The following is a 20,609-nucleotide window of genomic DNA, read 5'->3' as shown; positions in this document are numbered from 1 at the left end:
GATGGATGAGGAAATAACTTTCCTCGCCGCGCAGGCTATCCCAGGACTGCGGCCGGATATGTCGCCCCAAAATTCAAGCGTCTGGGGTGAGAAGAGGCCTATAGTGCGAGAAATGGAAAACAAACTATGACATGCCTCTGGACACTTTATTAGCTGTAGGATAACGTACCGCGAATTTTGAAGATTGGGCGAGGCAAAACTGGTACTATTTCGGTACAAATGAGGCCTCACGAATCATAAAATACCACTCGAAACGTCAAGTGGTGCTATCACGTTCAAAATCTATGAATTGAATTGAACAGCGACGTCGTCCTTGGATTGAAGCTATCTAGGGAGGGAAATCAGGCCCTTATTATAGTTATTGAAGGTTATTTGATAGGTCTCCTAGAAAGTCGTCGATTAAGGGACTTGGCTATTGAAGGTCCGACTCTAATAGGGTCGTGGCGCCAGGCTGTTAGTAGTTTCATTTCAGGGCATTTCGGCGATGCCGATAAATAGCAGCCTTCTTCCATTGAAAGGGGCCTGTGGCGTTAATAGCAGGCTTTTTGCCGTTAACAGGTGCACATTCGAGGGAGGGTCGTCATTGGCCGTCTTTAGCATTCGACCACCCGTGACGCATCGCTTCTGGCAACATGGAATAGAGAGGTGTCGTGGTTGAATAGGCGTCAGGAGCATGGGATCACCATCACACACAGGGTTTTTAACAAACGCAAATACTCACCGCAGCCAAGCAAACATGTTGTATGTCATGTTGTCAAGCACCACACACCAGGTTCATGAAACTAAAAGGTGCACATATTTGCCCAAGAGAATTTGTCGACAAATGGGCACAATCACTTGTCAATACTTGACACAATGCAATGAATTTGCCCCATACAAATCAGCAACCGGGTAAAGAACTGACTTGATAGCTGATACGAAGCACTACCTGGATGCGTCTGATTTCCAGCGTCATTTATTGCTAAAGACTTTCCCATCCACGTAATGTACCAACTCCGTGACAGGCTCCAGCTCGTCTTGCCCAGCCCCAAAATCCATGCCCCTTTTCATCACTCGTCTGTAGTTCTTCCCCGGGCTGATTTTGCCCAGCACATACGGCTGTCTGGTGGCTACCCTGTCAGGCACGGGGATGCTGCGTCCAACAATGGCCTCCATTCCCTGCCAAGCAAACGTGATGGCTTCTTTGGCATCGGCAGGAATGCCCGCCTCGTCTAGCATCATGACCTTCGCTGCAGGAAACGCAGCCTGCAAGTAGTCTGTAATATTGGGGTTCTTGGCACCTCCGCCACACATGTATATCTCACAGAGCGGGCCGTAGCCGGTCGGCATGTAGCGCTTGTAGTGTTCAACAATGGCTTTGGCAGTGATCCTAGTGATGGTGGCGACGACGTCATTGGCGGAAAGCCCCTTCTCAAGACCTTGTTCAATCAAGTCGTGAGCAATCGTGTCACGAAAGGTCTCGCGGCCCGTTGTTTTGGGAGGGTCGAGGGAAAAGTACGCAAAAGACGAGAGGAACTTGTCCACCATTTCCTCGTCGACGGTGCCAGCCTTGCCCATGCGGCCGTTCTGGTCGTACTCTTGCTGGCCGTCTGTAAAGTATCGGACGGCAGCGTCGATGAAGACGTTGCCCGGCCCCGTGTCAAAGTCGAAAAACTCGGGGTTGAGCTTGCCGTCCCTGTCCGGCGGGATGAAGCAGACGTTGGCAATGCCGCCAATGTTCTGGCAAGCGCGAAGTTTGGTCGGGTGATGCAAGACGAGCGAGTCGAAAAAGGCAATGAGAGGCGCTCCCTGACGCCCGGCGGCTTGGTCCGAGACGCGGAAGTCTGTCACTGTCGTGATGCCCGTCATGGACGCCAGGAAGCATCCTTCGGCCATGGTAAGAGCAGACGTGACATTTCCCTCTTCCGGCATACTTGCAAACCAGATGGTTTGGCCATGCGACCCAATGACATCGATTGAGGAGAGTGGAACATTGTGTCTCTGGGAGAAGATTTTGACAGCCTGCGCAAACTCCTTGCCTAAAATGACGTTGACTTCCGAAAGCTCTTCTGGCGATGTCGTGTTGTGAAGGATCATTGCCATGACGCGTTTTTTAATGGTCGGCTCCAGAGGCACTTCATCATACTTGAGCAGCTCAAAATGCATCGGCGCATCGGGGGTTGCTTGTCTGAACCGACACAAGGCACAGTCGATTCCATCCATGGACGTGCCAGAGTTGAGGCCCAACACAACAAGGTCTAATGGTGAGGATTGTGAGCCAGTGGCTCCATCGTAAACTGAACCCATCGTGTCTGTCGAGGTTTCGCTGATGGGTTTTACCTTGGAACCTCGGACAACAGCTCATGAGAGAGTATTCATACGAAACACATGGAATCATAGGCTAAATATCATCAACAAATGCAAATATGGCATGCATCTCCTCAATATCGCACGTGACGGATGCAGGGTAGATGCGGGAGGATGGTCCCTGTTGTTTTCAGCTTCCACGCTTACATGCTTAAGTGCTTAAACGCTTAAATGAACACAGAGAGTCAGACATGTGTGACACAAGGTAAGCAGTACCAGCAAATGATTGGGCCGCCAAGCCAACCACGCCGTTCAATGTTGGCATTTAAGCGTTTAGCCGTTTCTCCCTATAAGCGTATAACCGTCTGGCGAACCATGAACAGGTGCATGCCTGGTTGTACGATAAGATCGAGCCAGTTTCTCGCCATGAATGGCAGACGCAAGCGGGCACCTGCATATGATCCAGCCGTCTCACTCCTCCCCGGACGGAAGCATTGTCTTCTCCAGGTATTTTTGCAACAGCTGACACACCCATCTCCCATGGCCGATTCCCCGATGCTTACCCCTGACAAACCTCAGCCACAAGCAAGTATAAATGAGCCGAGACAATCCTTCAAACAACCATGCCGTCCGTGTAGCAAGCATCTGGCCCATCACCAGTGTTACTGAATCGCTCGTCTCCTACTGTCTCTCGACTTTCGGCAAAAATGGCCTTGCCACAAATATGGCAATACATACCTGGAAAGGTGTTGCTTTTCCTCATCAATTTGGTGTCTGCGATTGCCCTGATTTTTGAAGGTACCGATCTGCGGACCTGACTTGTTGTTCACAACAACCATAGCTGACACATCGAAACAGGATACAATCAAGGCGTGTATGGCACGGTTAGCGGCACTCCCGGCTTCATCAAAATGGCCCAAATCGGCCATGATGATGTTGTTACCGACAGCATCAAACAAGGTGGCCTCGCCGCTGCGTACTACTTTGGCGGTATGTGGGGATGCTTCATCGGAGGTAAGCGTACATCAGACTAAAGACGCTCAGATGGTAAACATCTCATGACTAACATGTGCCCGTAAAAGGATGGATGGGCGACAAGTTTGGCCGCAAGAACGGCGTCCTCGCGGGGACGTGGTTTGGCATCGTCGGCGCCGCTCTCCAAGCAGCCAGTCAGAATTCCAACATGTTCCTGTGCGCTCGCGTCATTGCGGGCATTGGCATCGGCTTCATGAATGCCATTATCCTCCCTTGGGTCAGTGAGCTGTCTCAGTCACACGACCGTGGCTCCAGCTTTTCGCTCGTCTTCGTCGCCAATTTCCTCGGCATCACCATTGCCTACTGGATCAACTTTGGGCTTCGCGAATCTAATGAGTCTTTTCAATGGCGATTCCCGCTTGCGTGGATAATTATCCCTCTCATTGTTGTTGATGTGGCCGTTCCTTTCTTGCCAGAATCACCACGGTAGGTGGTGTCTACAAATTCGGTACCGTCTGGTCCAATGCTTAACTCTGTCGTAGGTGGCTCATAGCGAATGGCAAACGAACGGAAGCCATCAGCATCCTCTGTAAGCTTCGGGGGGATCTGTCTTCAAATGACTCCCAAATTGTTGCCGAAGTCGAGCAGCTGGATGCCATTGTCGAAGCCACCCATCACAAACGAAATGACCTTGTTAATATTACTCTGGGCGGTCGCTATTCAGGTAAACTCCACTTGGGAAGACGTGCCGTCATGGGATTTGCGCTGCAATGGATACAACAATGGACAGGCATCTTAGCCATTGTGTCATGGGCTGGCAAGCTCTTCAGCCTTGCGGGCTTCGACTCGTACAAGTCGCTCTTGCTGGCAGGACTTGTCAACTCTCTAGGCGTGCCTGGAACTGCAGCGGCAGCACTTGTAATCGATCGCATGGGCCGTATCAAGTCGTTGTTGGTTTCGTTTGTCATTCAAGGCGTCTCGCTCTTCCTTGTCGCCGCTCTCATCAAAACATCCGAGGACCGTGCCGCAACTGACCGAGACTTGTCAGCAAATCTCGGCACAGGAGCAGCCTCTTTTGTTTTTGTCTACCTCTGGTGAGTTGCCCCTCTCCCTCGTCGCACAGGTAGTCGTTTGTTAGACGGCTAATCGTGACCAAGGTTCTTTTGCATGTTTAATATTGTACCTTCATGGATCTACGGCACTGAGATCTGGCCACAGGAAATCCGTGCCAAGGGTTATAGCTTCACTATATTCGGGTGGGCTACCGGCTGCGGCATGACACAATTCGTTATTCCCATCTTGCTCGACAAATTGGGATGGGCGACCTACGTGTTTTTCGGCTCCTTGAATATCGTAGCCTTCCCTATTGTATGGCTTACTTACCCTGAGGTTGCCGGCAGGTCATTGGAGCAAGTCTCGTTGCTCTTCACGAGCGACAGCATCTTTGTCAACAAGAACATGGACGACTACGAGCGCCGCATGGATCAGGCAGGCGGAAATGTCGCCATTGCCGTCCGTCGCCTTCTTGACGAAGTGGATGGGGAGTCTTCGCCTGTGCCATCGATCGAGACCACCGAGAAGGGTCCCGGAGAAGAGGCTGGTGGGCAATCGGTTGTATTGTAGGACGTGTTCCGTAGTAATGGACAACAAGTTGTCATGGTGCACACGTCGTCTGGCACACTGCCGCGGAGCAACCTGGGATCGGTTCGAGGTAAATCTACCGTCTGGTAGGGTTTCACACTCTCAAGTTATGCAATTTTCTGACAATGTCACCTGCGTTGGCACAGCTTGATCTTGGCGACCAATCCAGGCCCTTGCATGCCGGAGACGACTCGGGTCGGAACATACAATATAACCCCTGAAAGTTTAGCCATGTGTGACATCAGTGAGTGGGGCCAGCTGTCAGGTTATTCGTTAACAGCTGTCAGAGTGGGCCGCGTATTTTTTCTGGAAAAACTGATAAAGTAATACAAGAAAAATGAAAAAAACATGGACCTTAGTAGAGAGTACTAATCCTTTCACATAGAATATGTAATGTTTTTAGTACCTCTTACTCTACTTCTTGTATCCCTTATTTTTTTATAGGCATCTTATTGGGCCCTTAGCCCCTGTAACCTCCACTGTAAGTCACGGGTGGCTAAACTTACAGGGGTTGGATTGTACCGTTGACCCGTTGGCAACTAAGTGGACCAGTCCTTTTCCACTTAGTTGCCAACGGGTAATTTCGTCGGCAGGATTAGATCTCGTGTATGTACATACATGGTCTGGTCTGGCTGCATGGCCAGAAGTAAAGACTACGGCGATGGACGTAGATAACTGTACATATCAATTGATGCAAATACCATTTGATACCACAAAGTCCTAGGTAAATTGGCAAGTTTGCGGATGGCTTGATTGGGGCCTCTCCGTCCTCGCCCGACGCTTTAAGGATAGTTACAGTATAACCCCTGTTTGATTAACCACCCGTAACCTCGCAGGGGTGATACAACCAATCAAAAGTTAAAAGGTGGGGGAAATAAATACCTAAATTTAAAAGGAAAAGGTAAGAAAGCTGGTGTACCTTCGCTAATCCCTGCTATAGCACTTAACAGCCAGTCATAATTAGCAGCTAGACTGCCGATACAGCCAGGGGACCTTGCTCTATTAACCTGATTAGGCCACGGCTGGTTAATCAAACAGGGCACCTGGGGTTATACTGAAGACAAGGCCTATATGTAGCTGAGTAATTACTCAATTCATCTAATAACAGTCTTTGGTATCAAAGGTCCTTGGTTTTCCTCAAGGCCTTGAGGGACTAAAGCCGTCTATTTATACAAGAACTCGGTGAGGACCTTCTGCCCTAATCCCGTGACCGTAGCCCTTGTGTAACCGTCAATGTGACATTGGCCCATTTCCATGTGAGAGTGTAACCACATCCCCAACCTGCTGACAGTAAACACTGGGCCGCAATGCCCTCCGCTGCATGAGTCCAAAAATGTAAAATAGAGGCTGGGGGGAAGGTAGGTTCAAATCGCCGTCTCGACATCTTCTTGTCTTTCACCTTATCAGCGCGTTGCCTCCTTCGCGATTGTTTTCACCGCTAGCAGATCTATCACACCTGAGTAAAACCTGATTCTCACAGCATGTCGAAGCAGGGAGACGACAGCCGTTCGCCAACCGTATCATCACGGCTTCGGTCGAGACTCAGACGTCTATTGCACCGTTCAAGCCCCCTGCCAAGCCAATCAGCTGCCCAAATTTCCAGTAACGGCCAAACAGACGATGATAACGTTCAATCTACCGGGCCTGCGAATATCTCGAAAACCATAGCAGCGCCCGATTCGACCAGTGACAAATCTATTGCAGACAATCAACAAGACGCTACTGGGAGCGACAATGTTGTTCAGTCGGACGCAAAGTCCGAGTCGAGTCTCTGGCAAGAGGCACTCGAGAAAACAGATAAAATGACAAAGGCCCGCATTGATAAATACATGAGTCGTGAGGATGTCAAGGTTCAGACTAATGAACTAATTGGTATCGTACGAGAGAGAGAAAAAGAGTTTCAAGACAAAACACACAAAATCAATATTGGAGATCGGGAAATCATATGGAGAGACTATGCAAATCGGGTCGTTTCCTGGATAACTGACATCGGCAACATTGCAGTTCAGTTTGCCCCGTCGGGGTCCGCAGCTGTCTGGTCAGCCATGAAAGTTCTTCTCAAGGTATTCCCTTTTACCACCGCTTTGTTCATGGGTGAACGGGGGGCTAAAACGTGCACTTTAGGCCCACGTAGATCAATGCCAGGAACTCACTGCTCTCTTCGGGTGCGCGGAGAGAGTTTTGCGTTTGGTCCGGCGTGGCAAAATTTACGAAGCCATTTACATCCAAGGAGCTAGTGAGACAAGTTTCAAGTCCTCAGAAGGCCTGCGCGAAGCACTAGTCAATGCATATCAAGCGTGTCTTAACCTTCTGGCACTTACAGCTGATCGCCTCCAACAGACAAGTATCGTTCGATTCCTGCATGCCCTAGAAAATCCCCGGGGAGAAGGTGATGAGATGGTTGGGGCACTAAGTAAGTCCGAAGTCCTCCTGTCTCACGAGGTACAAGCTTGTGAAGCCGAGCAAAGACAGACGGAAAATGCAAAGAACAGAGAGCTCCTTCAAAGATTAAACGAGCCTCTACGGTACATTGACCAGCGCATGGCTGCTCTATTTACGCAAGTGGAAAGGAGCAAACATTACGACACATTGGACTTTATCAGCAAGGTGAACATCGGCAATCAACATCAGAGAAGGAAGAACACAAGGTTAGAAGGAACTTGCGACTGGCTATTAGAACGCCAGAAGTTCCTTGACTGGGAAACTTCCAGCATGTCGTCAATTTTCTGGCTCAACGGTGAAGGTAGTTGCCCTGCCACTGCGTACACCACTGCCTGGGAATTCTGACTAATCTTTCATAGTTGGCGCCGGAAAATCTCTGCTTACTTCTAAAGTCGTTGATCGCTACTACGTCGATGCTCAGAGGCTGATAGACGAGGTCCATAGCTCATTGGTCGACGAAGGCTTCGCGTTCTTCTACTGCAGTAAAGGTGATGCTGACATCCAGGATGATTTGGAAACCCATCTTCTCAGAAGCTTTTTGCGGCAGTTGGCTACCGTTCCGCATTTTCCGACGAGGATGGAACAAAGCCTCATTGGACTCTGCGATGAAATGAGGAACAAGTCTGAAGCATTCTCTGTCCAAAAGTGCCAAGAGAGGATAGTGCAGCTCATCAATATTCTTCCCCGCACTATTTTCGTTTTGGATGCCCTTGATGAATGCGACAAAGGAACTGCCAAGAGACTTGTGAAATTCTTTACGAGACTTGTGCAGGAGTCTAAAAGCCTTATCAAGATCTTTGTTTCAAGCCGAGACGAGCAGCATATTCGCAGAACTATCTGTAGCAACCACACCATCGAAATTACCATCAATAAAAACAATCATGACGATATTAAAAGGTATATCAGCACGACTATAGAAGAGGTGGGCGATGAATGGTCACCAGATGTTAAATCGGCTGTACAAGCAAAGCTGTTGAGGGGGCATAATGGAATGTAAGGCTTATCATACCCAGGGGTCTCTGATGGAGATCAATTGCTGACAATCTGGTACAGGTTTAGATGGGCATTCCTGCAGATTGATCAGCTCAAATCGCTCACATCCGCCGAGGCAATCTTGGACCGCCTGGAGAACCTCCCCAAAGACCTCGTGGCAGCATATGATGAGATTTACAATGAGAAACAAGAATTTGACCGAATTTTGCTGCAGCGGGCCGTCAGATGGGTATCGTATGCCCGAAAACCACTATCAACCGAGCAATTACTCTCAGCAGTCCGGTTACAAGCTAAGCACGATGACCAAAATGTCTACACCTTGGAGCGATCCGGGGAAGTGACTAAACGGCAACTTGCATAAATCTGCTGCCATCTCATAAATGAGGATATCGCAGACGATTCTTGGAAATTCGCTCATGCATCCGTCTTGGAATACTTTCAGACCCAACATAAGCCTTGGATGGAGGAAAAAGCCAAAATCGAGCTGGCAAAGTTGTCACTTCTGATTCTTATTGAGGAGTATAACGCGTGGCCACTTCCAGAGGATGAGGGATTGACTGAAAGCCCCCGCGGCATCAACGATCCAGAATTTGGAGAAGACAACTACCTAGAATTACTACGCAGCAGGCCTGGATTAGAAAACTATGTCTCAGAGTTTTGGCCGTGGCATATCCAATCAACACAAGCTGGGGATAAGGGATGTCCAGAAGTGTCACATCTTCTCAAACGGTTCATGGCAGCCGAGGGCGAAACCTTGAGCTACAGCGAGGAGTACCGAAGATGGATCCAACACGCCTCGGAACAGATGACTTCTAACCCGTTTTACAGGGACTATGAGCTAGAGTACTGTCTAAGGTCCAACACCAACCCAGTTTTCTGGATAATAGCTCTCAATCTTTATGCTACAGCAAAAAAATGGATGGGTGGCCATCTCAATGTACAAGAACTCAACAGGGAAGGACTTGATGCTCTCGCATTCGCTGCTCGGTACGGCCACGACGCACTTTGTGTCGAACTAATCAAGATGGGCAGCGATACGAACAGAATCTTACATGTATGTGACTGGAGTGACGCGTCTATGAAAACAAGTGCGCTTAGGGAAGCCGTTATGAGGGAGCACGTACCTTGCGTCAGGACGCTTCTGGAGCACAACGCTGATCCGAATCTACATACATCCTCTATGGCTATTTGTGAAGCTGCACGGCGTAACACCGAAATTTTGGGGGTTCTCCTTGAATATAATGCGAGCCCAAATCTTTTGTGTCCGGAAGAATGCGAATTTAGTTCTGCATTAGAAGCGGCCGCATGTTGGGACGACTCTGCTTACAGGGCGGAATTGTTAATCAACGCCGGAGCGATTATTGACGCGGATCTCCCCAGGGCTGGCACTGCACTCACAAGTGCCGCGTCCTGGGGCTCACTAAATAGTGTTAAGATTCTTGTCAAGCATGGGGCAGATGTGAATGCTCATCTAAAAGTTCAGCCTGGTAGTGTCTTGGCCTCTGCTATTTTTGGTCTGGGTGACGTGGCCTTGTTAAAATTTCTTATCGAGGAGGCAAAGGCGGATCCGCAGAAGATGATTTTTAATTTTCAACGTACTAGTATAGAGTCTACGGGCGATATTGATACAATAGGCCTTGAAGCAGACGTGAGGATTGAAAAAGTAGATTATTTAATTAGCGGGCAACATCTCACTCACGACGACTTGGTAAATATTGGGTATACCAGAAATAGTACTGCTTAAACAAGGGCAAAGAGCAATACTCGACTGAGGTTGAGATTATCGCATACTGCCGGAAAATTCAGAGACAAAGCCAATATAACTATATTCAGAAAGCCTTTATTATCATAAGAATAAAGCCGAGACCAAGAGAGTATAAAACAGATCGCGATACGCTTAAGACTAAACTTTGGTCATGTAAGTAGTCTTGACACGTTTTGCGCAAAGAGAGAATTTTTAAACTGATTTATTGCATCCATAAAACATGATGCGACATCACGTCTAGCATATGGCTTGCGTCTTAGTAACCAATTTTCTAGAATCTCTGGTCTGTAGAACTAATTCAATCAATTCACCTTTAGATCCTGTGTATTCCGCTATGATGTCACATAAACTATATCCAAAAGATTGTTATTCACAAGCAGGAGTCTTTCGTTCCACGCGTGGCTATTATTTTAAAGATTTTCGTTTTAACTAGTTGTCTTAACAATTCTGCGGCTGCAAGCCTGGCATATCAATAATTGTAGTAGTACTTGAAAACATCACGTGATAAGCTGCTCACGTCTTCATCTGAGTAACTCATCGCAGACCGCATCTTCTTCAGACACACCTTTCGCATTGTACGGCAATGGCACTCAGAAACACCTTCAATTCTGCGGCACGTCGTATGAAGTCTTCGTTTAGCCACTCCTATAAACGGCTGCATTCTTTGGGACCTGTTTCCGAAGAAAACATAACACGGTACTGTGTCGGGGGCTACCACCCTGTGAGAATTGGAGACTTGTTCCGTGACGGCAAATACAAAATCATCAGCAAACTTGGATATGGTGTTTATTCCACCGTCTGGCTTGCCTTTGATCTCGAGTAAGCCGTAGTATTGCTGGGCAAAGATACTTTTACTGAGTTCGACTCCAGGTCGGAGCGACACGTTGCGCTCAAGATTCTCACAGCCGACTCTTTCGGACATGGAAACGACACCTTTGAAATCGATATTCTCAAACACATACAAAGTGAGATTGCCTCCGACCCCGGAAGACACCATATTCTTCCGCTGCTTGATAACTTCAAGCATGATGGTCCAAATGGAAATCATGCCTGCCTTGTCTTCCCCGCGATGGGCCCGGATATGTCCAAGTACAGGCGACTTTTCCCAAATCTGAGAATTCCCTTGCCTCTCATGAAGGATATTTCAAGAAAACTTCTGCTCGCTCTATCGTATTTACACGACACATGTCAAGTCATACACACGGGTTAGTAAACGGTCTCGGCGTTGATTGATCCTTTACTCGCCTGCCCCTAATAATAGTCTCAGACATAAAGCCTCAAAATATCCTAATTCAGACTTCTGCCATAAATAATATGTTCAAGCACGCACCATCTGAAGCATTTAAGCCAGACAGCTTAGCGCTGCCTCGTCCGCTGGACTTTTACACTGAATCCGCTCAAGTCTCCTCCGCGGAAGAAGATTTAGCTCACTCGACCGACATCTCCATTATGTTGGCAGATTTTGGGACAGGTAGGCCATTCAGCACAGGCGTTGTTGCGCTCATCTAATGAGTTGGTTGCAGCAAGCTGGTTCGAAAGGCACCTCACAGAGTGGATCCAGCCTCAAATGCTGCGAGCTCCCGAGGTGATACTCGAAGCGAATTGGGATCACAAGGTTGATATATGGAATCTGGGATTAATCGTACGTTCTATTTGCTGGAACACTGTGATATGTGGCATGTTGACGCTTGCCGTGACAGATATGGGAACTTGCAGAGGGACGACTTCTATTCGATGGCATGTGGACTCCGAGTGGCCCGTATTCACCTGAAGCTCATTTAGCTCAAATAACTGCCGTGTTTGGCAGTATACCCAGGCCATTATTGGATCGATCGAAGAATCGACATCGATATTTTGACACTGACGGTATGGATACCCTGCGACCTGGTCAGCACAGACACTACATTATACTGAATCATCGTTCCATCACATAGGCAAACTTCTCAAACCGTCATCCTTCCCACTGTGCAGCCTGGAACAATTTAGCAAGAATCCTGACCTCTCGGGTGCGGAAAAGAAGAGTTTTTTGCATTTTATTAGGTCTATGGTGAGAACGGATCCGGAGGAGCGCTTAGATGCGAGGAAGCTACTAGAATCACCTTGGCTGTCTTAACTGTGTAAATGGTCTTTTGATATGCTGGCAAGACCTGAAGGTGTCGGCCTGGTACAAGATAGCAAAGGCCACGGTTAGACTTGCGGCAACGGAGGTGACGCTTTAAGTGCTTTGCATGGAGGTGGGACGTGGTGGAACACTTCACCCGTCCGATTGCTATCGCCTCGAAATCGTGTCAATGCATGTTCTAGCACACGATATAGATCTGTAATGAAGCTCCACTCAGAAATCCAAGACTCGTCGTAAACGCGAGAACTGTGCCGACGAGAAGATGGGCTCATATTGAGCTGGTTGAGGGGGTTTGAGCTCTGCTGTTGGATAAGCTCGTCGTCGAGTTCCATCGGATATGAGACCTTGGATTGCTTCTTGAGACACCGTATGATTCCGCCAGACGACTGACACGTAGATGTTCTGGGCGTAGAAGGACCAAAACTGAATATGCGAGAATTAGTCCACTATAGCCCTTGTGCCTAATTCCAGGTTGTCAGTACTCACAAATCTCCTCCTCTCTTGTCGTGCAGCGTTTTCAAAATTCTTGGGTCAGTTGGATTCATCATGAAGAACATTACAGTATGGTACATTCCCAGGTGCAAGTGCATGTCCTTGGTTTTGCCAGTTTGAATGGACAAAATGGCGAAGATAGCATGGGCTCGAGGCCTGTCAATATGTGTACTGGCTTCGAGATGACGCAACTGTGCCTTTGCTGGGACATAAAAAGCATCCGGAGATATTCTTCTTGTCAATTAGGGTTGACGAATTAGGGGGATAATGGGATAGACAATCTCAAAGTAGAGCTCAATCAGGTCCTTGATGACTGCTTCACTCGCGACGAGTGGCGCAGACCAAGCATCATCCGAGCGATGAGTGTTGCTTTGCCAACCGCGAGGACCAGATTTTTATCGCCGTCACCGTTGTCCTTTCAATAACATGAGCGGTTAGATGCTCTTGGACCCCAAATGCCGAGTCATGTTGGCTGGTTGCGTCGCGTCATTTTGGCTTCTCACGGGCTCACGCCAGGCCTCTTCTCAAATCTCCCCCAAGTGATGCTACAAAATGCTGCTTTGTGGCCGTCCAAGTTTTTGGATAAGATTTCTGCACTACCAAGCATTACTTTGCTTTCCACATCAGGGAAACATGCCTCGCGTAAGTCTCGCGTTGCCCTGAGCCGTGCTCTGCCTCCGGAACACGCCTAACATTATGCCTCAGGGATAAACTGGACTTATTCAATTGTATTGACGCGAGAAACTGGTACTGGCCCGACAGATTAGGCATCCACAAGACAATAGCAGCGTTTGCATGGCGCGTTTGCTGCACGTGGCATGCAAACGCGCCGCGTATCAGAGGCTCTTCTTCAAGATTTCACCTCCATGGTTGATAAACAAAGTACGTGGGACTAGAGGGTTTATTTTATCGGCAGCGGAAAGAAGTCTAACAAAATCCTATATCCTGTTTTTAGTCCACATCAGCAAATCGCAAAGAATGACTCCTTTCTACCTCATAGAAGATGATGGGTTGTCACCGCCCTTGTATGCCGCCGACATCTGGGCAATTGAACAATCCATAGGCAAGCTCCCTTGCGAGTGTGCCGACTGCCACAAAGGCTTTTACACTGTCGAGGATCAACACAAACCCAATCTTTCATATCGCCGCAGGCTCTCCGATGAGGATGCGGAGCGCAGAGTGCTCTTGGCAGTGAAGAAGATGCACAATCTCCAAGGAGCCTTGACAGAGCGTCTTGATGTCTTCGATGATGCATTGATGAGCCGGTGGAACAAGCGAAGCCAAGCGAAGCGTGAAGCTTTATTAAAGGAGGCGGCCCCGGATCTTGAAGAGAAGCAATGGCTTATTCCGCGGTACAGCGACCTACGCGAGCAGTGTTACATATTTGCGAGATCCCAGAAGCGAAGGCGTCAACTCCTTTTGCCTTGGCTGAACGTGGAAGTCTTGCAAACTAATCCTATAGTTCTCTTTGCCTTGCTGCACTATAGGACAGCCTATTCTCCGCAGCACTGGGCAGCGTTCGATAGCCAACAACTTGATCACAGTTGGGCATCTGGATACTTCGATGCCGACTTCTCACCAAAATGTGTTGTCATGTATGGGCACAAATACGGATCGCTCGTGGATTGGGAAAAGGACGCGGCCCATCGAGCCGAAATCCTGGGCTTCCCCCGGGCGTCCCTGGTTCTTGAAGCGCAGGCCTACCTCATGGAAGTCCTCAACAATATCGTGACCAAGATCCTCGACGGCGTCGACATTGGACAACCCCCCCGGGTCGACAAGTGGAGAAGTCTCATCAGCAACGCTGCGTTTAGAGAGACGGGAGTCGTCGAGTTCTGGTCTCCATACACAAATCAAGCCTTCTCGCCACCACCGCAGTTCGACAGTAAATACCTAGTCTCGCTCGCCGAGACTCGACTACACGCAACAGAAGACCATCTCGGGCACTTGCAGTGCGATGCCGCATACATGCGGCGTTATCTGAAGGTCTTAGTTGCATCCAAAATCGTTAAGAAGGGCTCGGATTTCCACAAGGCCCAGATGATTGTGGAAACCATCCGCCTCCAGGTGTTCAATCATTATTGGTGGCGCTGGACCGAAATGGAATGCAGACATGTCGACGCGGTGCGAGATAGATTTCGCGACAGCATATATCCTGGCGTCGCCTTGCCCGTCGACTATGACCGAGCTCTCGGTGACTTGGAACTCCTCCTTGTCAAACAGATCCGTCTCAGGGTCTGTCACCTCAAATATCGCTTGCCACACACCCCAGGACTTCAAAAACACTGGAGCTTCGAGCCTAACACGCAGCCACATTTACCCCATATCGGCACCTTTCAACGGACGACGCCTATGTACGCACTAGAGTCTTTCACCAATGACCGCCTTGACTGGTGTCTGGCCCATTTAGTGGCAGAGCCCGACAGCAAAATAGCCTTTGATCCCGCCATGCTCTTTGATCCCGCCATGCTCTTCGCAATACTACATGAGCACATGTTGAATAACCCGTCTGAGAGAAATAGATTGGATGAAGTAGACTACCAGTTGCTCTCTGATCTCGCAACTTGCCGTGAAATGCTGATGGCTGTGCGTTTCCATAGACCGCAGAATACAAGATCGGCCTACGAGCTCAATAAGAAAGAAGAGAGACACGTCTGGGCACGCGCGCCATTCTTGAGTAGCGAAGAAGATGTCCGTAACTACCGGGTCATCGGGACTCCATTTTTGAAGAACTTCCACCTTGCCAATGCACCGACGGGTCCAAAAACTCCTGCCTGGTTGGAGAAGACCCAGCAGCTCCGCGCTGCTCTGGAGGCGTTCTGGAAAACGATGAGAGGATTAATCAGGAGAGACTTTAAAAAATTTAATCTCAGTCCAGCAGAAGCTGACAACCTTGTCGGGGTGATTTCGGCGAACGAGAGCGAGCAATATCGACAAGACAAACAGCGAGAGGACAATGAAGTTCTCGCGGCCATTCATGAACGCAATAGGCCACAACCAGTGACTAACTTCTTCAACGAGGCCGAAACCTGTTCCACGACTGCGACGATTATCCCACGCCTGGAGAAGACAAAAACGAGGGGTACCCCAAAGCCCCCCTTCGTGGAGGATGAGACGCCAGGTGTACAAGCAGAAACTACCGCAGTGGTCAACGTTGCCACAATCAAAGTGGCCAAGCAATGGTTGGATGTCTTTCACCCCATGTTCCCTGAGAAGGACGGTGCCGCGAAAGATGTAACGTGGGACAGATTTGTCCACGCCATGGCAGATGCGGGATTCACTGCCAGGAACAACGGGGGGTCACACGTGTCGTTCAAGCAGCGTGATGGGGAGGGCAGGATTGTCTTTCATAGACCTCACCCTGTACCCAAGATTGACCCCGTCATGTTGCGGGTCATGGCCCAGAGAATGGCGAAGCGGTTTGGATGGAGGCGAGAGCTGTTTGTTTTGCGCGATGACGCCACCCAAGCTTAGGCGTGGACTTGTAACGCCCGGTGTTGTAAGGAAACAACCAGAAGATCTGCCAGAATAAGATCTTCACTTTTGTGAGGCCTCCACTTTTGGCCGAGTTGTCAAAGCATGTAACACCAGTTGACTAGACACCTCATTTTTGGCGCACGTCCTTCTTGCTACCTTGTTTCAGAGTCATGGCTAGTTTAGGTAATTGTAAAATCTGCTGAATCAGCTTTTGTCATTGCCGCGCTGTCGTTTCCCGTCGGCGCGGTCGAGTTTGCTTCCACCGGTGCATGAGATTTTGTATCATTCATGGCGAGTTGTCCCGTCGAAGAGTGTCCACTGCCCAGTGATGTAAAGAGTCACGTGATCCAGCCTCACCAGGCCAACCTAAGCGAGATTGGAGGCCCTTTGTAAACAGCACGTGAGACCACATGCAGACAGAAAGACGATAGGGAAAATTGATCATCATCAATCCCCTCAACATCCAGAAAGCTCCGCATAAGAGTGTGGGGGTTCTTCCAAGACGATATCTTGGTTGACTGGCATCTGGAAATAGGGGATGACGTCAAGTAGGGATCGACTGATGGTTCCAGTCTCGGTTGATCCTCCAGTTGCGGCTGCGGGGGATCATTGATGCTGTGAGACCCCTGTATTGAAGTCGATCTCATATTTGGGCACTGGTGCGTGCTGCGAGGATCCTGCAGATCGCTCGTACCAAGATTGTAGGGAGCCTTTCGACGCGGGCTTGCACCAAATCCTGTTGGCTCAGATTTGGCAACTTTCTTGAAGCCTGAGCCACTTCTACACATGCCATTGTATTTCCCAGTTATCTGACGGATTCGAACGGCTTCCCGTTCTGTTCCCATGTCTGCAGGCGGGTGGATCAAATGACAATTGACAGCTTATTTTTGGTGGAGATGTGACATCAACAAGCAGATCTCCGATTCCACCTCAACAGGTCGAGCCAGGCAACCCGGCGCCAAAGCCGAATCAACAAACGCCTCCGCCAGGCACCGATGTCTGGCTTCGGGAAAGGCGGGCGCTTCCCAGTCCAAATTCTTGAGGAGTCGTGTCCAACGTGCCGCCGTAACCGACCCCCACGGCTCCAGCTACTGAATAAATAATTGTCGGCCCCTAGCAGGGAATTATATTCTCCAATGCACATGATCGAAGAACCCAAGTCCAAGGGACCAAGACGCGTAGCGAAATCGAGCCACCACGCGGTTTGATTGGCGTTTATCCGTGTTTCTCATCCAGACAAAGTGTTCAACCCTATTTCATGTCCATCGACAGAGCGCACGCGACCCCTTCCATTGGCTCAAATACTCCCATCCGCCCTGATTGATGGACCATTCAAAAGAGGGCAACGATACCACTCATCATGGCGAAACGCCATCTGTTTTGCGGCCTGAAACCAGGTTCGATCAAAGCCACCGGACCCTCGCAAATCGGGAGAACAAGGACGCCTCACTAAGGTCGTGGTGGAAAGACAAACTGGGTGCAGCCGCTGATTCTCTCATGGGCCGTCATAAAGAAGGAGCAGATGGCGACTTGAATACTTCTATATCGCCGGAATGGTTTGGGGCAACGGATGATCTGAACCGCGTCACGGCTCGTCGGGGGACTGGCGTGGAAGACGGTTTTGGAGGCGTTGATCACCACACACAGGCCAAAATGCTTCTGGACCATTTCAATCCGAAACGTCATAAGAGGCGGCGGCATCCGAAACAGGCCCAGTCCGGCGCATCCACGGCTCCTTCAACCCCAGACCTTGGCGAGCATCGCATGGGAACCCCGGTCGACGGCAGCATCCTCTCCCAATTGCTCCGTTCTTGTGCGGACAACTCGGCTTCAGAGAGCGGATTTTCTCTCACGCCAGGGACCAGGACCCCGGAAAATAATGCGACAGAGTCAGAAACAGACACGGCGCGTGCGCCGAGATCCAGACGAGGGAACAAGCGCAATGTCAAATGGTACAACAGCGAACAACACCTCGCCGAACGGGCGTCGACGCCGCCGCCGTGGGAGCACAGAAAAAGACCAAAGAGTGACAGGCAGGCCCGGCTGACGAAGCACATTGCCACGGTGCTTGCTCGGCAGCAGTACATGATGCAGCTCTGCCGCACGCTGATGATGTACGGCGCCCCGACTCACCGGCTGGAGGAATACATGGCCATGACGGCCAATGTCTTGGAGATAAGGGCGCAATTTCTGTACATCCCAGGCTGCATGTTCATCTCATTTGACGACGCGCTTACGAGGACTGCCGATGTCAAAATCATCCGCGTGGTGCAAGGCCTGGATTTGTCCCGACTCGCCGCCACACACAACGTGTATAAGAATGTAGTCCATGACGTGATCTCTCTGGAACAAGCCACCGAGGAGCTGGACGACATCATGACGTCGACCGCCCGGTACAATAAATGGCTTGTCATCCTCTTCATGGCGCTGGCCAGCGTCTCCGTCGGACCGTATGCGTTTTCCGCCCGCCCAATCGACTTGCCCGTCATCTTCGTGCTCGGCCTGCTCGTCGGCTTCATGCAGCAGGTTGTCGCGCCGGCGTCGTCGACGTATGCCAACGTTTTGGAAGTGTCGGCCGCCATATTGACGTCCTTTCTGGCACGGGCGTTCGGGAGCATCAAACACAACGGTACGTACCTCTTTTGCTTCCCGGCCATTGCGCAGTCTGCCATTGCCATGATCCTCCCGGGGTTTGCGGTTCTGAGCAGCAGCCTGGAGCTGCAATCCCACCAGATGAATGCCGGCTCCATCCGGCTCGTGTATACTATCATCTACTCTCTCTTCCTGGGCTACGGCGTGACCGTGGGGACGACAATCTACGGCCTGATGGATCCCAACGCGACCACGCAGACGCAGTGCACGGCAGATAGTCTTGAAGCGGCGTACGGGAGCCAATATGTCCAGCACTTTCCGTTCGTTGCGCTCTTCTGCTTATTTGCCGCCCTGACAAACCAGTCCCGGCTGAAGCAGCTGCCCGTCACGGTCGGGATGGGCGTCTGCGGCTACGTGACGAATTACTTCAGCACCACCAAGCTCGGTCCGAACCAGGTCGCCAACACGGTCGGGGCCTTTACTATTGGGCTCATGGCCCATTTGTACAGCCGCATCTGGCACGGGCATGCTGCGGCCACGATGATTCCAGGTATTTTTACCCTCGTGCCGTCGGGGCTCGCGTCTTCGGGCTCCATCATCTCGGGGCTCGACTTTTCAGAGTCCATCACGCATAATGCCACTGCCCCCGGCACGACGGGGGCGGCAAGCTCAAACTCGCTGACTGCTCTAGGCTACGGCATGATACAGACGGCTATTGGGATCTCGGTTGGCCTGTTCATGTCGGCGCTCATCGTGTATCCGCATGGCAAAAGGAGGAGTGCAATTTTTAGTCTCTGAGTCTCTGTGGCTGCCTAGTTATTGTTACCCACGACACAACATGACATTGAACCATTAGCCAGCTCCAACTGTAAGCACCGTCGACAGAAAAAGGCCGAGGTGTGTACCCGAGTCAAGTGTGTTCATGCCGCTGCCGGGAGCGCCTCGGCAGCATCAGCCACCTTGACATAGAAGGTTGGCGTCAACTGGTACCAACCGGACCGTTTCATCATGGTTGCCACGAGTCACCCTCAAAAGGGCCTAAACGAGCATTTGAACACACTTGTCAGCCCATTCATTTACCGGCTGCGCGCTTGAATAACCATGCTTGGGAATAAGACAGCTTAGAGCCTACTATGCTTTTTTGGCGTCGTTTAGTGGTATTCCCTCTTTTTGGACCCCGGGATGGCAGACTGGACAAGTGGTTGTACCTTGGATGCTTCCATCTGTAAAACAACCATGGAAATTGATATGTTCTAGCAACAGTCACACCCAGGCAAAACCCTATATACGTCCGGTAGTTTATGCGTAGCCAGCCTATCCATCACCAGCAGCACACGTTGCTTGACAGGTCTGGTGCTTCTATTCATGGTGAAGATTGCATATCCGTACAGACCGGATGACGCGTGTCACGTCGGTTTCACAGGCATCGGCATTATTCCTGACGAACCGATACAAGGTGTTGCCACCTATGTACACCACCCACATTATTCCTGACGAACCGATACAAGGTGTTGCCGCCTATGTACACCACCCATCGTGACAAGTAACCCGTACATAGCCAGCCGAGGCTGATGTCGCCTATTGGTACAGGGCCACTGATACGGTCCACGACACAGAGTTGACGGCGGATGATGCATGAACAGCAACGAGACTCGGCAGCCCCAGGTTTCAGCTCGGAGCAATACTAGCCGCTCGATACCCGAGCGCCAAGCCAATGGATGCTTGTACCGAAACGGAGATGTCGACTGCATTCAATAGCCGCACGTACGAGTGCGTCGCCAATTCACGCTCGGACTTGCAGGCTCCCTGCTTGGCAAAGTAGCA

General features: G+C 50.2%; 7 protein-coding genes across 7 annotated transcripts; 5 read left to right on the top strand and 2 right to left on the bottom strand.

Moving 5' to 3' along the window:
- Positions 1 to 951: 951 nt before the first annotated feature.
- Positions 952 to 2,286, bottom strand: anmK (Anhydro-N-acetylmuramic acid kinase; the record flags this gene model as incomplete). Its single annotated transcript, XM_014684278.1, has 1 exon — positions 952 to 2,286. The coding sequence occupies one exon, from the start codon at positions 2,284 to 2,286 to the stop codon at positions 952 to 954; it is 1,335 nt and encodes a 444-aa protein (XP_014539764.1).
- A 707-nt stretch (positions 2,287 to 2,993) lies between these two features.
- STL1_8 (Sugar transporter STL1) lies at positions 2,994 to 4,884 on the top strand (the record flags this gene model as incomplete). The annotated part of the gene is made up of 5 exons (XM_014684279.1): positions 2,994 to 3,084; positions 3,145 to 3,300; positions 3,369 to 3,747; positions 3,804 to 4,355; positions 4,419 to 4,884. 5 exons carry the CDS (start codon positions 2,994 to 2,996, stop codon positions 4,882 to 4,884), a joined length of 1,644 nt encoding a protein of 547 aa, XP_014539765.1.
- A 1,499-nt stretch (positions 4,885 to 6,383) lies between these two features.
- Positions 6,384 to 10,081, top strand: G6M90_00g113390 (uncharacterized protein; the record flags this gene model as incomplete). Its single annotated transcript, XM_014684280.1, has 5 exons — positions 6,384 to 6,965; positions 7,027 to 7,645; positions 7,704 to 8,337; positions 8,398 to 8,674; positions 8,723 to 10,081. The coding sequence occupies 5 exons, from the start codon at positions 6,384 to 6,386 to the stop codon at positions 10,079 to 10,081; spliced, it is 3,471 nt and encodes a 1,156-aa protein (XP_014539766.1).
- Positions 10,082 to 10,685: 604 nt separating this feature from the next.
- SRPK_6 (Serine/threonine-protein kinase SRPK) lies at positions 10,686 to 12,215 on the top strand (the record flags this gene model as incomplete). The annotated part of the gene is made up of 6 exons (XM_066131890.1): positions 10,686 to 10,921; positions 10,973 to 11,307; positions 11,370 to 11,573; positions 11,626 to 11,744; positions 11,803 to 11,968; positions 12,037 to 12,215. The coding sequence occupies 6 exons, from the start codon at positions 10,686 to 10,688 to the stop codon at positions 12,213 to 12,215; spliced, it is 1,239 nt and encodes a 412-aa protein (XP_065987798.1).
- Positions 12,216 to 12,289: 74 nt separating this feature from the next.
- On the bottom strand, positions 12,290 to 12,769 carry G6M90_00g113370 (uncharacterized protein; the record flags this gene model as incomplete). Its single annotated transcript, XM_066131889.1, has 2 exons — positions 12,290 to 12,647; positions 12,711 to 12,769. The coding sequence occupies 2 exons, from the start codon at positions 12,767 to 12,769 to the stop codon at positions 12,290 to 12,292; spliced, it is 417 nt and encodes a 138-aa protein (XP_065987855.1).
- Positions 12,770 to 13,534: 765 nt separating this feature from the next.
- G6M90_00g113360 (uncharacterized protein) lies at positions 13,535 to 16,190 on the top strand (the record flags this gene model as incomplete). The annotated part of the gene is made up of 2 exons (XM_014684282.2): positions 13,535 to 13,598; positions 13,672 to 16,190. The coding sequence occupies 2 exons, from the start codon at positions 13,535 to 13,537 to the stop codon at positions 16,188 to 16,190; spliced, it is 2,583 nt and encodes an 860-aa protein (XP_014539768.2).
- Positions 16,191 to 17,690: 1,500 nt separating this feature from the next.
- Positions 17,691 to 19,583, top strand: G6M90_00g113350 (uncharacterized protein; the record flags this gene model as incomplete). Its single annotated transcript, XM_014684283.1, has 1 exon — positions 17,691 to 19,583. The coding sequence occupies one exon, from the start codon at positions 17,691 to 17,693 to the stop codon at positions 19,581 to 19,583; it is 1,893 nt and encodes a 630-aa protein (XP_014539769.1).
- Positions 19,584 to 20,609: the final 1,026 nt, after the last annotated feature.

Source organism: Metarhizium brunneum, chromosome 7 (assembly GCF_013426205.1).
Source record: "Metarhizium brunneum chromosome 7, complete sequence".
Classification (NCBI taxonomy): domain Eukaryota; kingdom Fungi; phylum Ascomycota; class Sordariomycetes; order Hypocreales; family Clavicipitaceae; genus Metarhizium; species Metarhizium brunneum.
The sequence above is the reverse complement of the archived record's forward strand: the minus strand, read 5'-3'. Positions and strand labels throughout refer to the sequence as shown.